At 44.1% G+C, this 22,283-nt stretch overlaps 1 protein-coding gene across 6 annotated transcripts in view; it reads right to left on the reverse strand.

The window, feature by feature from the left end:
- GRID1 (glutamate ionotropic receptor delta type subunit 1) overlaps positions 1 to 22,283 on the reverse strand; it is a 740,600-nt gene that overhangs the window by 137,787 nt on the left and 580,530 nt on the right. For all 6 annotated transcript variants that reach the window (XM_081190826.1, XM_081190825.1, XM_081190827.1 and 3 more), the window contains exons 5-6: positions 17,161 to 17,214; positions 2,062 to 2,235 (exon numbers count right to left, since the gene is read on the reverse strand). In XM_081190826.1, the coding sequence (XP_081046952.1) occupies positions 2,062 to 2,235; positions 17,161 to 17,214 (228 nt within the window). The remainder of the gene's footprint in view (positions 1 to 2,061; positions 2,236 to 17,160; positions 17,215 to 22,283) is intronic.

Genomic DNA, 22,283 nt, shown 5'->3' on the forward strand with positions numbered 1-22,283 from the left:
AAAGCTGTTCAAGTCGACAAACATCACTACATCAGATGTGCACATACCCAAAGCTTAACATCCTCTTCAGAGGCCCTGTTCTGGATGTCCCCTCCAACTAAAGTGAGGTGAACAATTACCAAGGAGGATGGTCTTGGGAAAATCATCTTTCCAGCATGTAATTATCTCTTGGAACTAGATCTTTTTAAGCAAGTCCAATGAAGAATGCCATGTTCATTTTTCCTTTTCAAAAAGACTGCAATTGACTTGGCGGCCTAGTACCTGACATTTTCCTGAGTCTAGTGGACTATTGATGTAGCATCTTCCTATGACTTCCTTACAATCAACGAAAAGTCCTATTCTCTTTCCTTTCCCCACAATTTGAGCTTCCTGCTTGCTTCTATGTATGGGATAATGTATAAACATGAATCCAATGTACCTGTGAGGACATTTTGAATATAATTCTCACATTCCTGGCTATGACAGTTTGTTTAGTCTTATTTGATTTTAAAAGGATATTGGGTCAGAAATTCAGAATGAGCTTAGGAGTGCTTAGCTCTTTCTGGGGTTGTGGCGCTTATCTATATTCACACAACCAAACCACACAAGAATATCCTCAAGCGTCAAAAATTGCAAATTTCAACACATGCCAAGGAATGCAAAAACCAGGTACAGTGGTGCCTCACAAGACGAAATTAATTGGTTCCGCAAGTTTTTTCTTCTTGCGAGTTTTTAGTCTTGCGAAGCACGGTTTCCCATAGGAATGCATTGAAAATCAATTAATGCGTTCCTAGGGAAACCGCTTGCCAGGCTGGCGGTGCGGAGAAGGGCTTTTCTCCGCACCGCAAGCCTTCAGGACAGGTACGGGAACAGAGGGGAAGGCGCGCAGCGCTTTCCCTCTGTTCCCGGGGCTTGCGTGGGAGGAGGGTTTTTCCTCCCCACCGCCAACATTCAGAACAGCATTCTGAATGTTGGCGGCGGGAAGGAAAACCCTCCTCCCACCCCAAGTCTTCAGGAAAGCCATCCGATGCCGGGCGGCGGGAGAAGGTGTCCCCGCCCCCCCGCCCGGCATCGGAGCTTCGTTCCGATGCCGCGCGCCGGGAGGAGGCGTTCCCCCCCCCCCCGCCCGGCATCGGAGCTTCGTTCCGATGCCGCACGCCGGGAGGAGGCGTTCCCCCCCCCCCGCGCGGCATCGGAGCTTCGTTCCGATGCCGCGCGGGGGGGAGGAGGCGTTCCCCCCCGCCCGGCATCGGAGCTTCGTTCCGATGCCGCGCGCCGGGAGGAGGCGTCCCCCCCCCCGCCCGGCATCGGAGCTTCGTTCCGATGCCGCGCGCCGGGAGGAGGCGTCCCCCCCCCCGCCCGGCACCGGAGCTTCGTTCCGATGCCGCGCGCCGGGAGGAGGCGTCCCCCCCCCCCGCCCGGCATCGGAGCTTCGTTCCGATGCCGCGCGGGGGGGGAGGAGGCGTTCCCCCCCCGCCCGGCATCGGAGCTTCATTCCGATGCCGCGCGGCGAGAGGAGGTCTGAGGACAGTGGGGAAGACGTGCTGCGCTTCCCCGCTGTCCCGGAGATTTCCCTATGGGCTGTCGTCTTGCGAGGCAAGCCCATAGGGAAATTCGTTTTGCGAAGCGCCTCCAAAACGGAAAACCCTTTCGTCTAGCGGGTTTTCCGTCTTGCGAGGCGTTCGTCTTGCGGGGTACCACTGTACCTAAGTCATTTCAGCAGAGCTCTTGTCAAAATTTCCATGTTCAACTTCCCTAGTCAATACATGAAATTGCTTAATAAATGGCAATAGAACATAACATACTTTTTACATAAAATAGCATCCCAAGAGGATTTGACAGGAGTCAGTGCAATGGGCTGCCAATAAAATTAGATCTAAAGCATTTGGAAACTAGGGGAAGGAGATAATTGGGTTGGCCAACAGCCATTTACATCTTGTATGTGGAACACACTGAGACCTAAGTCCTTCCATTTGCATTTCTCCTGTTCTATTACTCCTGTGAAACTTTCCTAGTAAAGTCACAGGTCACAACCTCCTCCCAGGGGAAAGAGAAGGGATACTCAACAGATATGCTACTGACCTGAAGCATTTGAAGATAACCTTCTTGTGGGTCACAGAGGAGCGAAGATATCCGGTGGTTGTTCCTCATGCATCGTTGATTATTCTCTCTTGACAGAGGGAAGATCTGTCGTATGACGGTCATCCTCCCGAGAGCACTGTGCACCAGTTCCAAAATTTCATTGTCGCTGATTTCCTGTGAGGAAAGAAACGAATTCATTAGAAGCTACTTCCATGATAAATTGTACTTTGTTGTTTTTTTAAATAACATTTTTATTAAATTTTCACAAATTTTAAGACAAACACAAAAACATAGACATACATAACACCACACAACACAAATAACAAGTATAATTTCAAATCCTTATTTTGTTAACATCTTTCACTGACTTCCCCACATCCCCCCTTCTTGTATCCCAATTCCCATAATCAGCTCAGCAAGTTCTTCTTTCCCATTTTTACCTTATTAATGTCATACTTAATTCATTTCAGATGCCCAATTTTAACTTATGAACCTCAATTTAGACCCCAATACTCATCATTTACACCCTTTTCTAAGGTCGATCCAAATTCCCTTTCACAATTTTCCCAATTTTTATAAGTTACAAAACAAAATACCAAAAGAAAAAACCATATAGTTATACACCCTTTGGATTCCAAAACTCTCACCCCCCCCCTTTCCCGGTTTCGATCCCCAAATTATCTCTCAGTCATCAACTCTCAGCCTGGAGATCTTACATCCGAGGCCCTTAAGTCTCTCTCAGTCCCTCTCTGCCGGTTTTGTTGGTAGTCTTTTATATTAACCATGGGTTTCGGAGAGGCTCTGTCTCAAAAAAAATCTGATTTTCTTCCAACCAGACCTCCATATTCGAAAGTGGAGCCCAAATCTTGTTTCTTATTGCTTTTAAGTCCAAATGTCCCTAATGTCCCACAAGCTCCAACTTTCATCTTGATCAAATTTGTAATCCATAGGTCTTCAGATCTCCCCATAGGGAGGTCTCTCCAAGCATGATAAATTGTACTTTGAATGAATCTTTTAGTTATTGAAGTCCAGCACCTATATATTTCTGAGGACATTAAAAAAAAACACGGAAAATAACTGAGACGGAGAGAACTCGGTGCACTTACCTAGTGAAAATTTAGCTAATCTCTGGCCTCATCTACACAGGACATTCTGTGCCTAGAAAGCATGGCTCCGAGCAGCTTTGCACTTGCCCCATCCTTTCTAGGCATGGGTCTGAGTTGACTTTGCCTTTGCCTCACTGCATTTCCCTGGGAAGGCTGCTCTTTAGTGCTAAATCGGAACAAACTACAATCTGCAGAAAACCCAATTGTGTTAAGCCATCAATTTCAGCTCTAAACCATCAATTTCCCCCCGGGAAAGTGGCAGGGTGAACAGGTGTGGATAAATTTGGTCAGTGTCTGGATGAGGAACTACTTATTAATAGCTTCAAATATTTTTCTCAGGCTTCACAAGGGAATAGTGAAGTCTAAGTGTAATAAGGAAATAGGTAGAATAATTAAAATGGAGGAAATTTATGCTTCTACGGCATTTTTCTTCTTCATTCAGACTTATCATGTGAAGACAGTTGTGGTTGTTTTGTTGTGGTGGCTGTTAATTTCATTTATGAATCACTTCCCATGGGGCATCCTAAAGCAACATACAATATAATCCCACCATTTGTCACAAATTGAAACTTCAATTTAAAACATTTGTTGGATTGCTGTATATTTTCTCATAATAGCTATAGCAAATGTATCAACAGAATAAACAGGCACTTTTTAATCAAAGGAGCTTGCACTTATGGCATGCATGCCCTAAAATATAAGACAATTAAATCAACCATAAAAACCACCACTCGTTACACAGAGCCTATCAAGTGGCCAGAAATATAGATGTTCCTGGGGAATAATCAGGATCCTCACTAAATGGCATTCTTACGTCATGTATTAATGTACTAGTAAATAAGCACAGCTTATCAAATGTGCGCGATAAGTATAATCTGAACCTATTCTTTGTAGTGTTTTCTATCCTGTGCCATAATATGATGATGATGATGATGGAGGACAGATTTCAGACCAAGGTATTAATCCAAAGGTTACTAGCTAAATAATGGCTCATTTAAAAGCACTTATGGCTTTTTCTTGGAACTAAAGAAAATAAATCCAGGAAGATTCTCCCCCTCGCTTTCTAAATGACAGGTGCCATAGGATATTGTCAGGGCATCCATGCTTTCTGAGAATATTCCATCTGATTAAATTGGCTATTTCGGAAGGGTTAGGAAAACACATTTGACATGAGTCACCTTGTTTTGTCCTGCCCTCCACTTGTGCTTGTGGCACAACAGTGTCGCCTACTTTATGCAACTTAATCTGTGTAGGGAGCGAGATTCTTGGTGCCCGGAATAACATCACTCAAGATTTTTTTCTGGGGTTTCAGGCAAGAGTGTGTCTCTTTTGCATCAGCCCTTCTTCTTTTAAAGTCAATTACATCCAATCAAGTCATACCGATGAACACAAGCTATATCAAACCCAACGGTACATGCAAAGCATTGCTTTTTGGTCTGATCAAGCATAGCTGTACTTAATAGTCTCATTATTTGCTTACTCTTGTGGCCAGGGGAAACGCCTCAGTGGCAAACGTATTATGAGAAGCTGACATAATTCTCACAACTTACGACAGAGAACACACAATGATTTGAAAGCTACCAATTTCCCATATAGAGTATTTATTTAAATAGTTGCTAGGGGGGGAGGGGAGGCTGCATAAGTAAGAAACTATTTCCATGTTACAGGCAACTTCCAGTTTATGCGGGGGTTACATTCCAAGGCACCACACATTTAAGTGAAATTGTGTATATTTGAGACACCACTGGAAAAGCCTGCAAACACCCCGTTCCACCCCCTACCCCTACCCCTCTTGTGACGTTTTCTGTCACTTTCAGGATTCGGCATGATGCGCGTGTGCATGATTGCACACATATTGCACACACAAAAATGGGGGTTGCCTGTATTAACAATGGGAAGTGTTTGAGCTTCAGTGTTCTTAAAACTCAGGGGCGTGGGGAAGAGATTGAGGCAGAAAGACAGAACCAACACATTTGGTAGCTCACACATCTAAAAATATGCTAGATGGGGGAGACAGAATGTAGTCTATAAGAACTTCTGCTTGTTTTGGTTGTCAAATTTTTTATTGATTTTACATTTTCAAAACAAATCTCCAGTATCAATACTAAACATTCATTTTTCAATTCCCCCCCTCCCTGTTGACTTCCCTCAGCTTCCATTTCTGGTTTATTGCATCAAATGATACATTCTGCTGTTCGTATATTATGCTATGTGATATTTCTTGTTTTGTGTAAATAAAGTTGTAAATGTTTATTTAAATCCTGCCAACAAGTCTATTTTTTTTGTTTGTTTCTGCAAATACACTGTAAAAGGTTCCCATTCTTTTTCAAAGTCTCTAATGTCCTTTTCTCGCAGTTTGTCCATTAACTTTGCTAACTCTATAAGAACTTCTGTTAACCTCACATTCCCCTTCTAAGGCATAGATGAGATGTAGTGATCTTAGTGCAATAACCTATGGTCTGGGAATGGAAGGGGCAGCATCTATGTCAGTGGAAGCTACTTCTTGCTTTGCTTGCTAGCTTCTGTAAGAGGCAGCATCCCACAGGCAGCTAATGCTCTCTGGAGGCCTCTGGGGGAAAACGTTCTACCACCACCACCATTTCAGCCCCCAAAACTACATACTGAATATTTAATCTTCCTGAACATTCAGGAAGTTAAACCCAAAGATTATTTTAAAGCATCTCAGGCTCCCAGTGCTCAATCCATTTGTGTATTTATTTATTTGCAGACAAAGAACATCAATTATTGTGTTTGCAATACCTAGCTATTTTGCTCAGGGGAAATATTTAAATCTGCTTTAGCTGCATTCAGTTATCATAACACAAATTGCAAAATGAGACAATTATGTTTCACATTAAAAACTCCTATTTTCCTAGAGGTAATGAAGGAAAATTATAAATTTTAATGACATTAATAATTTACCAAACCAAAAAGAGCTCCATGAAAAAAAAATGTCCCTGAGAAAAATCTGAAGATTAAACTTTAATAGGCATGAGGATCATGAGGTTGATGAAAAATCTGTAGACTTATATGCAGTATTTACAGCAGGGCTGGTGCTTTAAAAACGTGAAATGGATTTCCCTTACTTGCATATTTTGGTTTATAGAAGAGCAGCAATGTGGAGTCATGGTTGGTGCAGTTCTAGGTATGCAAACAAGCAGGGCTTTTTTTTCTGGGAGGACGCAGGGGTACGCATACCCCTAAACATTTTGTGAATCTAAATTTGGCCTGGGAGATTACAAGGGGTCAAAATAATAATAATGGATGTACCATGCTATATTAGAAGCAAAAAAACGTGTTTTTATGAATTGGAAGAGCCGCAAAAAGATTCCATTGAGCACATGGATTGATAATATGGACAGATTAGCTACATACAAATGAATTGCATGTCGACGCAAATTAAGAATGGATAAATATGAAGAAATCTGGAAGGAATATTTAAGCGATAAGGCGGATAGTGGTGGGAAGTAGGGGGAGGAGAGAGAGGTGGGAAAATATTGTTAAAAAGGTGTAGTCATAGGTATATCAGTGTATTCAAATCTGAATTGTCAAATTGTGTTATCATGGTTTTTTTGTATGTGTCTTTTGCGGTTGTTATTTGTATTGAAAAAAATGATTATTATTTTTTTACAAAAAAATCTAAGTTTGGCCTCATTGAGGGGCAGTACTTCAATATGAGTAGGAAAATGAGAGTACCCCTAAACATTCTTCTTTAGGATAAACAAGCATGGAGCCTCACTCAATGACTCATGGAGGAAACAAAGCAGCTAGCACCAGCAATTTGCATGGAAATGAACAAACAAATTCACAGTGCCAGCTGGAGTTCCTGGTACTGTGGCTAGGTCTGGGCATTTTGCTTGGCCTGCTCAAACACAAGCATGATGTCACGCAACCTCAGCGAGACCATTACTATGAGCCCCGCCATCTGCTTATTCACCACCACCACCACCACCCGGATCCATGGGAGGGGCTGGATCCAAGGGGAGGAGGAATGATCCTGTTGCCACTGTGTCATTTGCTGGAATCCCTCCTTCGCTGGGCCCACCTGTGGCTTCCACAGCATCCTACTCTTACTGTATCCTCTAGCTGCTCAGAAAAAAAAAAAAACTGCCTTGAGTTGGCCCTGAAATACTTCCACAGGGCTCAGGAAGCTAAAAAATGGTACATTGGTTCTCCAAGATTATTAGGAAATGATATTAATTGTTGCCTCTTACTGTCTTGAGCATATCCAGCCCAAGGAGTACAAACAGCCAGTAGTTTAATTCTTTATTGCCAAAGTATGAACTTACAATGGCTAGGCAGCTGCCACCCCTCCCCAGGCTTGTGCCCCGGGCCAGACTGTTGGAGCAACAGGGGGCCATGCCAACATGCCAACTTAAGTGCTCTAGTCTGATGGCACAAGTACAAGCAACCTGAGACTTCTCCTAGATTGAAGTTGTTGGTCTGCCTGGCTCTTTAAACTGCCCCCCCTTCCGCCAGATCCTAGGGAGCAGTGGGGGAGGGAAACAGAGTGGGTTTTGCCAGCCCTCTCCCTTCAGGCATCGCCTGTCCTTCCTCCACCGTCTCCGACTACTCAGACCCCTCCTCATCCTCCAGCTAGGGCTCCTGTCTTATGGGAGGCACAAAAACCCCATAAATCGCTACTCTCTTTCTCTGCATCAGCCTCTGGCCCTGCTACCTCTTCCACCTGCTCCAGAGCCCTGCAAGTCCCTGACACTTTCTCTCTGTAGAAAAAAAATGATTAAGCTATTCCCACCCCACTCAGAAAACTGAAAATGTGTTAAGCGTGCAGAAGAAAGTACAGTACCTGAAGACTGATATAGGGTATGGGGAACATTTTCATATCCAGCCACCATTGGAAACAAAAAGTGGACCTAAGCTTTCTTCTGCCAAAAAATATCCCAAATATTATACAGTGGTACCTCAGGTTAAGTACTTAATTCATTCCAGAGGGTTAAGTACTTAATTCATTTCTGTTCTCATCCTGAAGCAAAGTTCTTCACCCGAGGCACTATTTCTGGGTTAGCAGAGTCTGTAACAAGAGGCATATGTAACCTGAAGCGTATGTAACCTGAAGTGTATGTAACCTGAGGTACCACTGTATTCAGTAAACAATGTTGATTATGATATTTTAAGTTCTGTACCTCATTATCAAGACAGCACCATCTTAGTTATCAATGCTCTTCCTACTCTGCTTCCATCAATATTAACTATGGACTGTATCCAAACTAAGTTTAACTTACTTGAAACCACTGGGACAAGTTAGACATGACCTAAGTCTCATTTATTTCAATGAGAACTAACTTTAAGTAACGGATTATTTATAGAGAGAAGCAGTAACAGCTGAAGATTTACATAAGATACATCCCAGATGCAAATAATCTAACTCACTTGAGTTTTGGAGGAAGAACATAGCTACCAATAGATTTATTAGCCAAGAATGACATCAGACAAGTGAGAAATAAAGCCACCAGCACAAACAATGAATGGGGCCATGAGGTGAAAATGGGAAGCAAGGAAGTCTAGACTACGGCAGAGACAGCAAAGTAAATAATCATCCATCATGCACTGAATGGGTAGCATGGCCTCTGACAGTCAAAAGTAGAAGAGCAGGTGCTCTGTAGAATTGGGCAGAGATGGTAGAGGACATTAAATCAAGGATCCATTGGAAATTGGAGGGAAAGAAAATTAAACAGACCAGGAATGGACTAAAATAATCATGCAGCCACATCCTAGACACATTTACTTGAAAGCAAATTCTACTGAGTTTAGTATTTCTGGGGAAGTTTGTGCATGGTCCCAGGCTTAAAGACAAAGAGGCTTCAGTGTCAATCCACACATTACAAATTGGTTCTGATACATGTACCTCAATGTACATGGTGGTGGCCTAGTGTCATTGTTGGGAAACTTTGTACGTGTAGCTACTCACACAGAGTCAATTAAGGTTTGGCAGACAGCCAGAAGGCAATCTGAAGGAGTAAGTCTGCCTGGTGATAACAGAGACATGGAGACTGCTCCCTGATTGGTCAGGCTCTCTCAAGGGAGTGATAATTAGTGGCCTACTAACTGGAATGTGTTAGTTCAGAGGTTCGTGAGTTCAGAGTTCTGTGTGAGTGTAGGAGGTTGTGAGTCGTGTCAGAGAGAGCTAGCAAAAGATCCGTGTTCTGTTCCTGTAAATAGTCCACTGTATATAATAAACACCTAACTACAAGTTCCTGGTTCCTGCTTCGTCTATCCTATCTGCAGCCAAGTCGCCAATTGCTTCCGTGGATTCTGCGTGTACTCTGCTAGGTCTGGCTAAGGTCCTGCAACTAGTCAGAAGGTTGCGAAGCTCCAAATCGACAAGGTGCCCCATGATATTCTTGTAAAGAAGCTGGTAAAATGAGGTCTTGACTATGCTACCACTCAGTGGATTTGTAACTGGCTGACTGACCGAACCCAAAGGGTGCTCATCAATGGTTCCTCTTCATCCTGGAGAAGAGTGACTAGTGGGGTGCCACAGGGTTCTGTCTTGGGCCCGGTCTTATTCAACATCTTTATCAACGACTTGGATGATGGACTCAAGGGCATCCTGATCAAATTTGCAGATGACACCAAACTGGGAGGGGTGGCTAACACCCCAGAGGACAGGATCACACTTCAAAACGACCTTGACGGATTAGAGAACTGGACCAAAACAAACACGATGAACTTTAACAGGGAGAAATGTAAAGTATTGCACTTGGGCAAAAAAAATGAGAGGCACAAATACAAGATGGGTGACACCTGGCTTGAGAGCAGTACATGTGAAAGGGATCTAGGAGTCTTGGTTGACCACAAACTTGACATGAGCCAACAGTGTGATGCGGCAGCTAAAAAAGCCAATGCAATTCTGGGCTGCATCAATAGGAGTATAGCATCTAGATCAAGGGAAGTAATAGTGCCAGTGTATTCTGCTCTGGTCAGACCTCACCTGGAGTACTGTGTCCAGTTCTGGGCACCACAGTTCAAGAAGGACACTGACAAACTGGAACGTGTCCAGAGGAGGGCAACCAAAATGGTCAAAGGTCTGGAAACGATGCCTTATGAGGAACGGCTAAGGGAGCTGGGCATGTTTAGCCTGGAGAAGAGGAGGTTAAGGGGTGATATGATAGCCATGTTCAAATATATAAAAGGATGTCATATAGAGGAGGGAGAAAGGTTGTTTTCTGCTGCTCCAGAGAAGCGGACACGGAGCAATGGATCCAAACTACAAGAAAGAAGATTCCACCTAAACATTAGGAAGAACTTCCTGACAGTAAGAGCTGTTCAACAGTGGAATTTGCTGCCAAGGAGTGCGGTGGAGTCTCCTACTTTGGAGGTCTTTAAGCAGAGGCTTGACAACCATATGTCAGGAGTGCTCTGATGGTGTTTCCTGCTTGGCAGGGGGTTGGACTCTATGATTCTATTGGTTTTGCCAATAGTCACATCACATGGCAGCATAACTTGGGATAAGAATACTCATGACACCCACAGTGGAAATGTCTATATTAATTGTGGGCAAGGGCGGGAACCTTTTTTTGACCTGGGAGCTATGTTCCTTGGCAGACGCCCCTTCAGGGCTGTGTAGCAGAGGTGGGTGAGACAGGTACAGATCCAGGAGGAAAAGCAGGTGAAGAAATGTATACCACTCTCCATTTTTATTGTAAAATAATTTAAGATTTTTAAAAATCCGCCTAATTACAAGGAAATCAGTGTTTACACCTGATCAACTGCGAATTAACATTTGCAACAGACAGATCTGTAGGCAGCAGGTGGTCTTGGAAAGTAAACTTTAGTTTTTAAAAATGGGTGTTTTATCCGCTTGCAGTCCATTGGGACTGTTTCTCACATGTGTTCATTTCAAAAGAACATCTTGTTGCACACCTTTTTTTGTTCAACTTAATTTTACCGAGATATGCTGAGAAGACGCTCTTGGATGTTTCTGCACAGTAAGCCAATGTGAAGTACCAAAGTAAGTGTTTTCCTATCACTACCATACTATAGAAACTCTGATCTAATCTCACAGTAACAAGAAAAGAACAAACATCCTCAAATATTTCTGGGATCTCATACAGAGAATTTACAACATGAATAAAGCATGACATTCTTTCCTCTGGCAATGTGTTTGACAGATAAAAGAAACAAAAGAATGGTAATGATAGCTTGTGGTGAGGTAATAAGCGCTACCCTTTGAAACTTATTGGATGTGTGTTAATCTGAATTGACTGAAAGTCATTAACGTGAATAGCCACAAATGAAAGCCTCAAAGTCAAGTAGCAACTCTAACCTTCAGCTCTCCAACTTAGTTTAGCAACTTGTAATTAAATCTGTTTTGTGGCATTTCAGGTGACAGCAATGGGGCTGCACTTTATCTTCCCATCAAAACAAAGGGGAGAAAATTTCATTATAACCAATTTATGTCTGGAAACACTGACTGCAGCTAATGGAAGTTGCATCGACAGGGAGATACAGCAAGGAGGAAGTTGACTTCCAGAATTAGCTAATTACAGGCCAGGGCTTGATGTGTAGCTCACTTAGAGCACTTATGGAAAATCTAAGAAACTACAGGAAGTGCAAGTCCTTCCAGTTTTTACATTTCTTCTCTACGAATCTAAAATGGGAGTTCACACACCCTGGGATGGATCCAGAGTTGCCTTTCCATCAATGGAAGGGCTCGTTCCATTCGCAGATAGTGAATCCAGCAGTCCCCAGTGCCCATGTATTCTGGATCACCTGGAGCTGTATTTGAATGGCACCGAGGGCTAAAATGAGTGAGAATGGGCAAAAATGGCCTCTCTCCCCACTCGCCAATCAGTAGAGCGCTGCCACAGGTAGTCTGAGTCCAACTCCATTTCCTAAAGCTTCTCCCTTGCCCTAGGCATCAGGGAGAATTTGCACAGGATAGTTAATATTAATAGTAGAATAAACAGGTCATCTTGAAACGTGGCCACCCTATATAAAATCACAGGGCAAGGATGCACAACTGAAATTGCTCTGAGGGCTACTTTTACATTTTTATTAACTCGAGAGGGCTGCACCATGAATTAATCATGGGAAAATGTCCGTGTCATATTTGTACTCAGTTTACTCACACATGCAAAACGAACGTACGTGGATAAAATATGTCGCTGCAAATCTCGCCACCATGTTTAAGGTTTTTCTTTTGCTTAATCAAACACAAAGATCAAGTACCAGGCTGTGACACAAATGTTAAGAGCTCTCTCTCTCTCTCTCTCTCTCTCTCTCTCTCTCTCTCTCTGACACACACACACACACACACACACACACACACACACACACACACAAGGGGCTGGGTGGTATCTGGTTTTCAATATTGTGATATATCTGCCCTATCTGCCTCCTTGCCCTTCGACATTCCTGTTTGTACCTGCTTCAAGTAAGCTCCGTGTATCTGATTCTGGCCTGGAATCAGCTTTGTTATTTGGATTGCATTCCTTATAGTTTGTGAGCTTGGACCAGATTTCTTGATCCTGTCTAGGTCCTCCTGTGGGATCTCTCCTGGAATTTGAATGATGCTGGTCTTGATCCTGCAGGGACTTGGGCTGTCACATTTCTGAGTGGTCAAACTGCTTACAGCCCACAGCTGTCAAAGAGATGCTTGCTTTCCTCCATATTCTTCCTTGTTCTTAAAGCCTTTTATGCTAAGCAGATCACTTATCCTTTCATTTGTCCTTCCTCTCCTTTAATTTTCTTGTACATTCTGATAAATATTAACCCTGCAGCTCTGTGACTTGCATCCTGATCATCCCTTCTGAAATGCAGATAATCCAGGCATAACACAAGTTGAGAGTGGCTTGTTCCTTTTTAAAATAAAAATCAGAATATAACTTCAATTCCCACTGAATTATAGTTGAACCTTGGATCTCAAATGCCTTGGCTCCTGAACAAATTGGCTCCTGAATGATCGAAACCCGGAAGTGAGTATTCCGGTTTTTGAACTATTTCCGGAAGCCGAAAGTCCGGTGTGGCTTCCATGGCTTCCAATTGGCTGCAGGACGCTCCTGCAGGCAATCAGAAGCTGCGCCTTGGTTTTGGAATGGTTCCAGGAGCGCATTCTGTTCAAGAAGCAAGGTACAACTGTATTGCTGTTTGAACCAAATGGAAAGGTTCCTTTCAGACAAAACATTTGAGGAATTATGAGGGACACTAACAGACTAGCCAAAAGCCATGTATCTTTCAACCTAATGTTTGTATTCCTTTACTTGGTAAGGGTGGATTTATGCTTCAATCTGGGCCCTAGATCCTAGGCAATGGCCACCACATCCCATAGCATGATTTACAATGGCAGAAGAAAACAGTCAGCTATGGACCGAAAAAGACATGCTCCATTAACAGTGCATATACTTTACATGCTGCAAAAATGCATGCCTGAGTATCTCAAATTTGAATCAAACTCCAGAGAGCAAGTCCTTTTATGGAAGTAGGACAGAAGGCTTTACACGGGTTAATTCCTTCCAATCCATACAGAAGGTCCAAATTGATAAGCCAGCCACCCACCAGCCCTCTGTATCTAGACAGCATACCAAGTGCTTCTCTGTTTCTCTGAGTACATATTTACTCTGTTCAAACTCTCAGATTCTAGACATTTGAGAGAATGTATAGTTGCCTGTTTTAACTCAATTGAATTTTATAGAGTCTATATAAGCTTGCACATTGATAGTTCTTCGCTGGATTATATTTATGTACCTATTTGCACTTTGTAACCCATCATAACCCTGTCCCCAGGATTTTATCACACTATGTAGGGATTCTAATTTGTTCTTGTCTCGTGAACTTTCTGATTGATACCTTTAGATCTGCATCCTGCAAGTGCTTCTCCTATCTGTACTCTGTCAGTGGAAGGGGGTCCATATTTTGTGGCATTTAATAAATGATGTACATATTTGTAAGCCCACGGGAGTCTTATTTTGGCAGAAGAGAGGTGAAAAATTATGCATCATATTACACAGTTTTAATTGGGGGTAGTGAATTTCAGCACCTCAACAACAACAGCAACAACAACATCCTCCTATAAACCCTGTACAGAGTAGACAGTGCATTGTATTTATGTGAATATAAACACTGATTTCCTCTGTGCGTTTCTCGTGGTGATTTTTTTTACGAAGCTATTACAGCAAAAAAGAACGAGTTCTATAAACATCACAGGGACTGGAGAAGATTCATAATGGCTTTTTGGAGGTAGCAATTTTATACCCACTACCCCTTTTAATTTCCATGCATTACCGCTAACCAGACAAAAGCAATTTATAGTTCCTGTTAACATATATGGCTGCCTTCCTCCGCATGATTAGTGAGAGGCAAAGGACGGTATGAAACGTGAACAAAGAAGTCTGTACTTAAACTTGATGTCCCCTATATAATGCATTAGCACAAAACAACAGATAACACAGCTCTCTTTATTTAAATATTTTACCAGCCTTAAGCACATAAACAACATACATTTATTAAGATATACAAATGTTTATAATAATGCAGCTTCCACTAAGTGGCCAGAAATTTATAAATGATCACATAGGAAATTTTCTCTCCCTAACCCCCACTGCCATGCTTATATTATGAGTCATTTCTCAGTGCGCAGACTTTCAGTATGGGCCTCTATAAAATACAGCTTAGGGACATTCTCCCCCCGCCCCCAGTATTGATATACACAACATAAATAAAGCTCGATTATCCTTTAAGTGGAATGGGGGGGGCATACAAACCAAACCCGTACATTGCTTCAATGCAGAACTGGATAACAGTGATAGAATCAGTTCAGTTCTACAGAAAAGATGTTAATGCATCAAGCTCAGAGAGCTAATCTTTTGTAACATTCAGACACTGCAAACTGGAGAGCAGCGGCCTTACATGTAAGCTCAGTGCTTTCTCGGTTGTCCATGGTAACAGACTGCAAGCTTACAGACCACCAAGAGCTATATATCTGCATTTCTGAGGTTTATGTGGAATAATTCTTTCTTCCCTACAAGCACAGCTAGTGGAGTAGATCAGCATGAGAAGGAACAGGATGACAAGCCTTGCCATTTCCTGGGCACACTCGGGACTTTGTTTTGATCTTTATCATGCTGTTTATGCCAGCCAAGAAGAAGTCTGGAAATGGAGCCGTACAATTTGCATTCTGGTATTATTCAGGCTGGAGAGAGACAATCTCCCTGTCCTATCCCCCCAACCCACCCCGCCAACAGAAGTTAGTGTGAGAGAGTCTCCATCGCCAACAGTGTCTGCAGTAAAGCTGAGTGTTTACAAGTTTTGATTCTTTTGTCCAAAGGTGGTACACTTGACAAGCAGAGGGAGGGATAAGAAGTATGTGAATCACATCTGTTTCCCACCCACTGCCAGATTACCAAATAGGCAGAGTAGGCAACAGCCTATGGGCTCCATGCCTTTCACGGGCCCCACAACAATGGATCAAAATAATATTGATTTGATAGAGAATTACAAAAACATATTAGGAGATAATTTTCAAGGGCCCCCCTGAGATTTTGACTGCCTAGGGGCCTCCACAGGGTTTAATCTGGCACTGTTTCCCTCTGATTAATGGACACATTAATGTTGCTTGTGGGGGAGATGCACAGGAAACCCCTAGAGGATGGATGTCTGTTTTTTTTTATTATTCTTTGCAAAGATCTGTAAAACTGCTAACTTGCAGGGCCAAGCTCAGGGTAGCTTCCGAGCCTTGGGACCAAGGAAGCTCGTGAAGCTGATGAGCCAATCTGCAAACACCAAACTTGAGAAGCAAAGCTCAGGAAGCTAAAGGTCTGTGAAACACACCCATCCAACAAATTGGATTTTCTTCAAAGAGGGTACGTGTTGCTCTCAGGCCCCCAGGCATCTCCCACCTCCTAGTGTGGGCAGGGCTATGCCCTGCTCCACTCTGGTTGGTCGTTTCATGGCCACTTGGTCCCTAAAGCCAATGGCTTGGCTTGGGGGGTGGCTGCAAAACATTATTTAATCCTTGCGCGATGTTTCCTGGACCTCTTTGCCTTCGTGCAGTGGATCACCCACCCACCCACCCTTTATCTGGTGTGTTGGCCTTGCTATGGACGTTGCTGGTCACCTGTTTTGCAATGGGGGTCTGGTAGGAAATTTTTCATCTGACAGACTGGCAGAGCCATTTGTTTTTCACCTACCACGTAGCAATCCTCACAACTTTGTAAGGTTTGGCGGTTAGGCATTGGATCAGCAATGTGTGGGGAGGGGAGGTGCGTCCATCACCTGCCCCTCCAAGCTCAAGGGTATTCCATTAAAGGAATCAGGGGTTGTCCAAAACCCCATGGTAGGGGCTAGGGCCATATCAGGACCCCATGGGGGCACCAGAGGGAGCTTGAGTCGGTTTGCATTGGCGGGGCTCCCTCTGGCGGTGTTTCACCCTTTTATCAGATTCTCCACGATGCGGGTGGGAGTCTGAGATAGTTTGGATGATTCCAGTGCCTAAGCCAATACCACTCACATTCTGTATTCAATAAAGTTGTGGTCTAAATTTTGCCCAATAACTTAAACTAAAATCCCATGTCACTGTGTCTTCATTTTTGGGGGGCAGTCTGGAGTCTCAAAGCACAAACCTAAACCCCAGCACAAGCCCCATTCCCTGCTTCAAAGCCCTGCAAAAAAGAGATGACAGAGGGCAAGGGATTTTTTTGGGGGGGGAGGTAAGCCCCACCCCACATAACTGATCACAAGATGCAGCAATGCCTATCAACTTGGGGGGGCAGCCCCCTCAAATATTTTATTGTGGAGGCCGAAGGGACCTCAGTCCTTAGGAGTTGGCTGCTATGACAAAGAAACTGATATGTAAACCACTGGAAGTGATGGCTCTATCACAACACCTTCAACTTTCTGAAACCCCCCTTCCCCACTACTGTTGTCTATTGTTAAATACAAAAAAGGAAGACGAGTGGGCAGATGAGAGTGAAATGGATGGGAGAAAGAGAGACAATAGGCAAAGGAACCTTTTTACGCAGCCTCATTCTCTTACCTCGTTAACATAGACCCAGTGACTATCCTTTGAAGCCAGGTTGGTTTCCACTGCCTAGAGAAAGGAAAGAAAAGAAAGAAATAAACAGCTGAAAATAAAATAAAGGAGCTGGAAAACATTCCCCAGTTAATGTATGCCTTGTGCTACAAAGAGGTATTTTCTGGCACTTTTTGCTCTCATACAATAGTTATATAATTGGCAGTCATCTAAAGAGCTACATACTTCATTGTGAATTAGATGGCTACCTCCAGTTGGGCAGCTCACAAGGACACAGCACTGTAGCATCAAAGATCATTTATTCAGTATAGGAAAATCCAGAAGGATCTGGTATAATTCTCTATGGTGTATATAAATCCTGTGACAGCGTTCCTTAGGGCTTCCTTTATTCATCTAACTAGGACACTGACCAAGTACGGGATCAATGCAATGAATAGGTCTTTTCTGGCTTCAGAAAGAAGGCTGAAACTGTACATGATGTGTCAGGCTAAATTGATGGATGCAAAACTGCAATGTGATGCAGAGGGGGAAAGGGCTTCAGAAAGAAGCTGACTTGTTAGTATTTCATATATCCGACGGTGGAATACTAGTAAGTGATTTCACACAGTGTGTTGTGCAAATTGCACCGATTTCCCCAGGACATGTCCCAATTTCCCTGAAGGAAAGCTCGCCCAAATATACCCCGGTGCCCCTCCCCCACATCCCAATGTGATCAACCAAATATTGGTTGAGCAATTTCGCCCGCCCAATTATTACTAATGACAGGTCATTGGTAAAGCACACTGAAGTAAAGATTGCTTTACTAATGAAATATCAGCACCGTAAGCAAGTCCATGTTTACCCATCAACAAGATTTCCTGGAAGTGGAAAGTAAGTTAAAAGGAGCAATATGGGTTGCAGACGAAGAATGCTCCCTCTCCAATATTGTGATGATCCTGCCCTGTTCTTGCTTCGTCTACATTATCTTGCTTTTCTCTTATTCTCTTTTGTGACATCCACCTTCCCTTTCATATTCTTCCTTTCTGAAGAATATGAAAGGGTGGGGAGGCAGTCATTTAAATCTGAGGTTTTGAGGAAAAAAATATTTGGAAACCCTCTTGCTTGTAAGCGTGGAGCCTTTTTGCTACCAGTGTTGCAGTGGTGAAAGATCTGCTACCAGCAACAGTGGAAGCCAGCAAAAGGGTGCACAAAATTGATACAGGTTTCAAAGATCGTCTGATCTCCCAGCTGGTAACCTATCAGCTAATGGTGGCACAAGACATAGCCAGAGAGCTGTTCATTCCCTGCAGATTTTACTATTCTGTAACTTTGCATGAGTCTGGGCAGCACTATCTTTTCAAAAGAAAAGCACACCACATGAACATGTCATTTTTTTTTTAACCTAAGGGTGTCTAAGTATATCAGAACAACAGTGGCTATTGTTGCAGAAGCAAAGCTTAGTTATTCATCCTGTGCTATTCTGTGTAATATATTGTTCAAGAGTTTTAAAAATGGATTTTTCCTCATGGAAATGTTTTAGAGTATGTACAAAATGACTCAGTCATTCCTATGGTGTGTGTATGTGTCCATTTTTCATAAAATTCCCCGAGGCTCTAGACTTCATTCAGGACTAATGGCCTGCAGCATTTCCTCCCAAAAAAGAAACACAGCTTTTAAGACAGATAGTGCATTAGAAAGTGGAGACTTTCCAGCTTTCATTTATTTCACCTTAAAAATACCCAAACAAATTACTTCTGCAAATTTAGTACAAAAAGAAACACATTGAAATAGATGCATTTCCCTTTGGTTGCACCTCAAACAGATTTTAGGAAAAAAGATTGATTTTTTTCTTTAAAAGGATCCCCATTCATTGCAGTCCATTAATATAAATCCTCATAATGAGAGGTAATGGATTGAATCCAGAGAACTGCAAACAGAATGTCTTGGAAGGAACCTTTTGGAAGAGGGTTCTGCTCTGTCCTGGAAAGTCACTCCTAAGAGCCGGTTAGGGGGGTTCCTTGGAAAAGGAGGCTGATAGAGGAGGTGTAATCACCAAAAGGTGAGCAGAGACACTAAGTGAACTGAAATAGTTAGCACGTGATATTGCATGGGTAGCCAAGTTTGTTGATGACCTCAAATTATTTAGGGTGGCAAAACCAAACAGCTCGAAAAAAAAGATCTCTCCAAACTGGAAGAATGGGCATCAAAATAGCAAATCTGGTTCAGGGTGAGCAAGTGTGAAGTTCCAGACAAACAAACAATCCATCTTCATATATACATTGATGGGATCTGAGCTGGAAGTGACTGACCAGTAACGGATCCTGGGGTTGTGGTGGAGAGCTCAATGAAAATGTCAACCCAACATTCTGCTGCTATACAAAAGGTGAATGTTAGAGGTCATTAGAAAAGGATTTGACAATAAAACATACAAGATCATAAAGACTTTATACAAATGTGTGATGTGACCACACTCTGAATGCAGTGTACAGCTGCCCTGGGCTCCTTTGGAAGGACAGGATAAAAATTTAATTATAAATAAACGCAGCTCTGGCAGCCACATCTCCAAATGGTTATTGCGGAGCTAGAAAAGGTTAGAAGAGGGTGACCAAAATGATCCCTGACCTGGAAAAAGTCCTCTGTGGGGAAAGGCTACAACACTTAGTGTTTTTCAGTTCAGAAAAGGGGAAGTCCAAGAGGCCATAGTAAGAGTGTTTAAGTATGCATAGTATGAGGAGAAGGGACACAGAGTTGTTTTCCTTCCACCCTCACAGTACTAGAACCTAGGCTCACCCAATGGAGCTGAAGGGTAGGAGTTTCCGGAGAGACAAAACTACTTCTACAACACAGCATATAAACATGGAATTTGCATAGTGATAGCTGCTAACCTTGGTGGTTTTAAACGGGGATTAGATAAATTCACAGAAGTTAAAGCTACCAATGGCTGCTGTTCTGCTGCCCAGGAGGACTCTCCTGTGTGAGTGTTTGAGGGCCCTGCTCCTTCCTGCCACTCACCATCTGGCCCAGGGCGGGGCCTGAAGGACTCACAGGGACTGCTGCACTCTGCTGCCCAGGAGGACTCTCCTGTGTGAGTGTTTGAGGGCCCTGCTCCTTCCTGCCACTCACCATCTGGCCCAGGGCGGGGCCTGAAGGACTCACAGGGACTGCTGCACTCTGCTGCCCAGGAGGACTCTCCTGTGTGGGTGTCTGAGGGCCCTGCTCCTTCCTGCCACTCACCACCTGGCCCAGGGCAGGGCCTGACAGGCCTCACAGGGACGGTTGCTGTCACTGCTGCTGCAGCCCAGGGGGATCCGGAGGGGCGCAGAGTTCTTTTTAAAATGTTTTAAAATGTTCCTTTTCCTTTTCCTTTTATTTTTTTGTATTTGCGGGGACGGGGATGGGGGTGGGATGGATGTTTAGTTGGGAATTTGTTTGATTTTAATGGATTTGTAATTTTTATAGTTTTTCATCTGTATTGTTTTTTGTTTTCTGGGGTTTTTTATTGTTTTAAGGTCTTATTTTGTTCTTAAGGGGAAGGGTCAGGGCTGCCGGGGAGTGGGTCCCAGCCAACAAAATGGCTGGGGCATGTTCCACAGAGGGGGATGCGCTGGGACAATCGATCTCAGTGATCACGGGTAGGAGGAGGAGTTACGCTAAGACCAGACCATGTCATTACAGAGGAGGCAGGTTTAGTCGTTGTCTGAGGACTATCCCTGCCTCCGGGTCTGGTCTTGTCCGGACGGATACTAGAATCAGCAAGGGATACCCACATAGCCTGAAGGTGCTGCTGTGCAATGCCAGGTCAATGATTCGTAAGACCACTGCCATCCATGACTTGATCATGGATGAAGGATTTGACCTGGCTTGTGTAACAGAGACTTGGTTGGATGAAGCAGATGGGCCTGTTCTTGCCGCTGCTTGTCCACCAGGTTTCTCTTACGCACAGCAACCCAGGCCTTGTGGGCGGGGAGGGGGGGTTGCAGTGATTTTTAGGAAGTCATTAGTTTGCACCAGGCGTCCTATTGGGAAGACCCAGTTTTCTGAGTGCATGTTCTGGAAGTTGGGCAATAGGGGCAGTACAGGATTCCTTTTGGTGTACCGACCTCCCCGCTGCACCAAGGATTCCCTGCCCGAGCTGCTTCAGGTCGTGGCGGATGTTCTCCTGGAGACACCTAGTTTGGTTGTCCTAGGGGATTTTAATATCCATGCCGACACGACCTTACAAGGGGCCGCTCGGGACTTCGTGGAAAGCATGGCCTCCATGGGGCTGTCCCTGAATAAGTTTGGCCCAACCCATAGCCGCGGACATGCCTTGGACCTGGTGTTTACCTCCACGGATGTTGGTGTTCTGACACTAAGTAAAAGCGAAACAAAAGAAGTGCCATGGTCAGACCACTTCCTGGTGCAACTTGACTTCTCCGCGACCCTTCCCCTCTGCAGGGAGGTGGGACCGATTCGGATGGTCCGCCCCCGCCACTTAATGGATCCAAATGGTTTCCAGAGAGTGGTAGGGGATGCTTTATCCCATGTTGATGGCCTTTCAGCTGATTCCCTGGTGGCCCGCTGGAATGTGGAGTTAACCAGGGCTATTGACTGTTTGGCTCCGAAGCGCCCTCTCCGATTGCATGGAGCCCGGACAGCCCCGTGGTTTTCCACGGATCTGAGGGCAATGAAACAATCGTTGAGACGGCTAGAGCGCCGGTGGCGGACGACCCATTCTGAAGCTGACCGGACACAGGTTAGAGCTCAGTGTCGAGCCTACCAAGTGGCGGTAGCGACGGCGAAGAAGGCTTTCTTCGCCGCCTCTATTGCATCTGCAGAAAACAGCAGCAGGAGACTTTTTCAGGTGGTCCGCAATTTAGCGGAACCACCTGCTACATCGGGGCCCAGTACGGGCCACATGATCTCCTGCAATGATTTTGCAAAGTTTTTTGCAGATAAAGTCGCTCAGATTCGGGAAGAGGTAGACGCCACCGTGGGAGCAGGGCCGGGGCGGGAGAGTGCTAGAGTCCTGTCTAGTCAAATTGCGTGGGATCAATTCCAATCTGTTACCTCCGAGGATGTGGACAGGCTGCTTGGACGAGTGAAACCAACCACCTGTCTCCTTGATCCTTGCCCATCCTGGCTTATAAAAGCTAGCCGGGAAGGGC

The sequence above is a fragment of the Podarcis bocagei genome (genome assembly GCF_964188305.1).
Source record: "Podarcis bocagei genome assembly, chromosome: 4".
Lineage (NCBI taxonomy): Eukaryota > Metazoa > Chordata > Lepidosauria > Squamata > Lacertidae > Podarcis > Podarcis bocagei.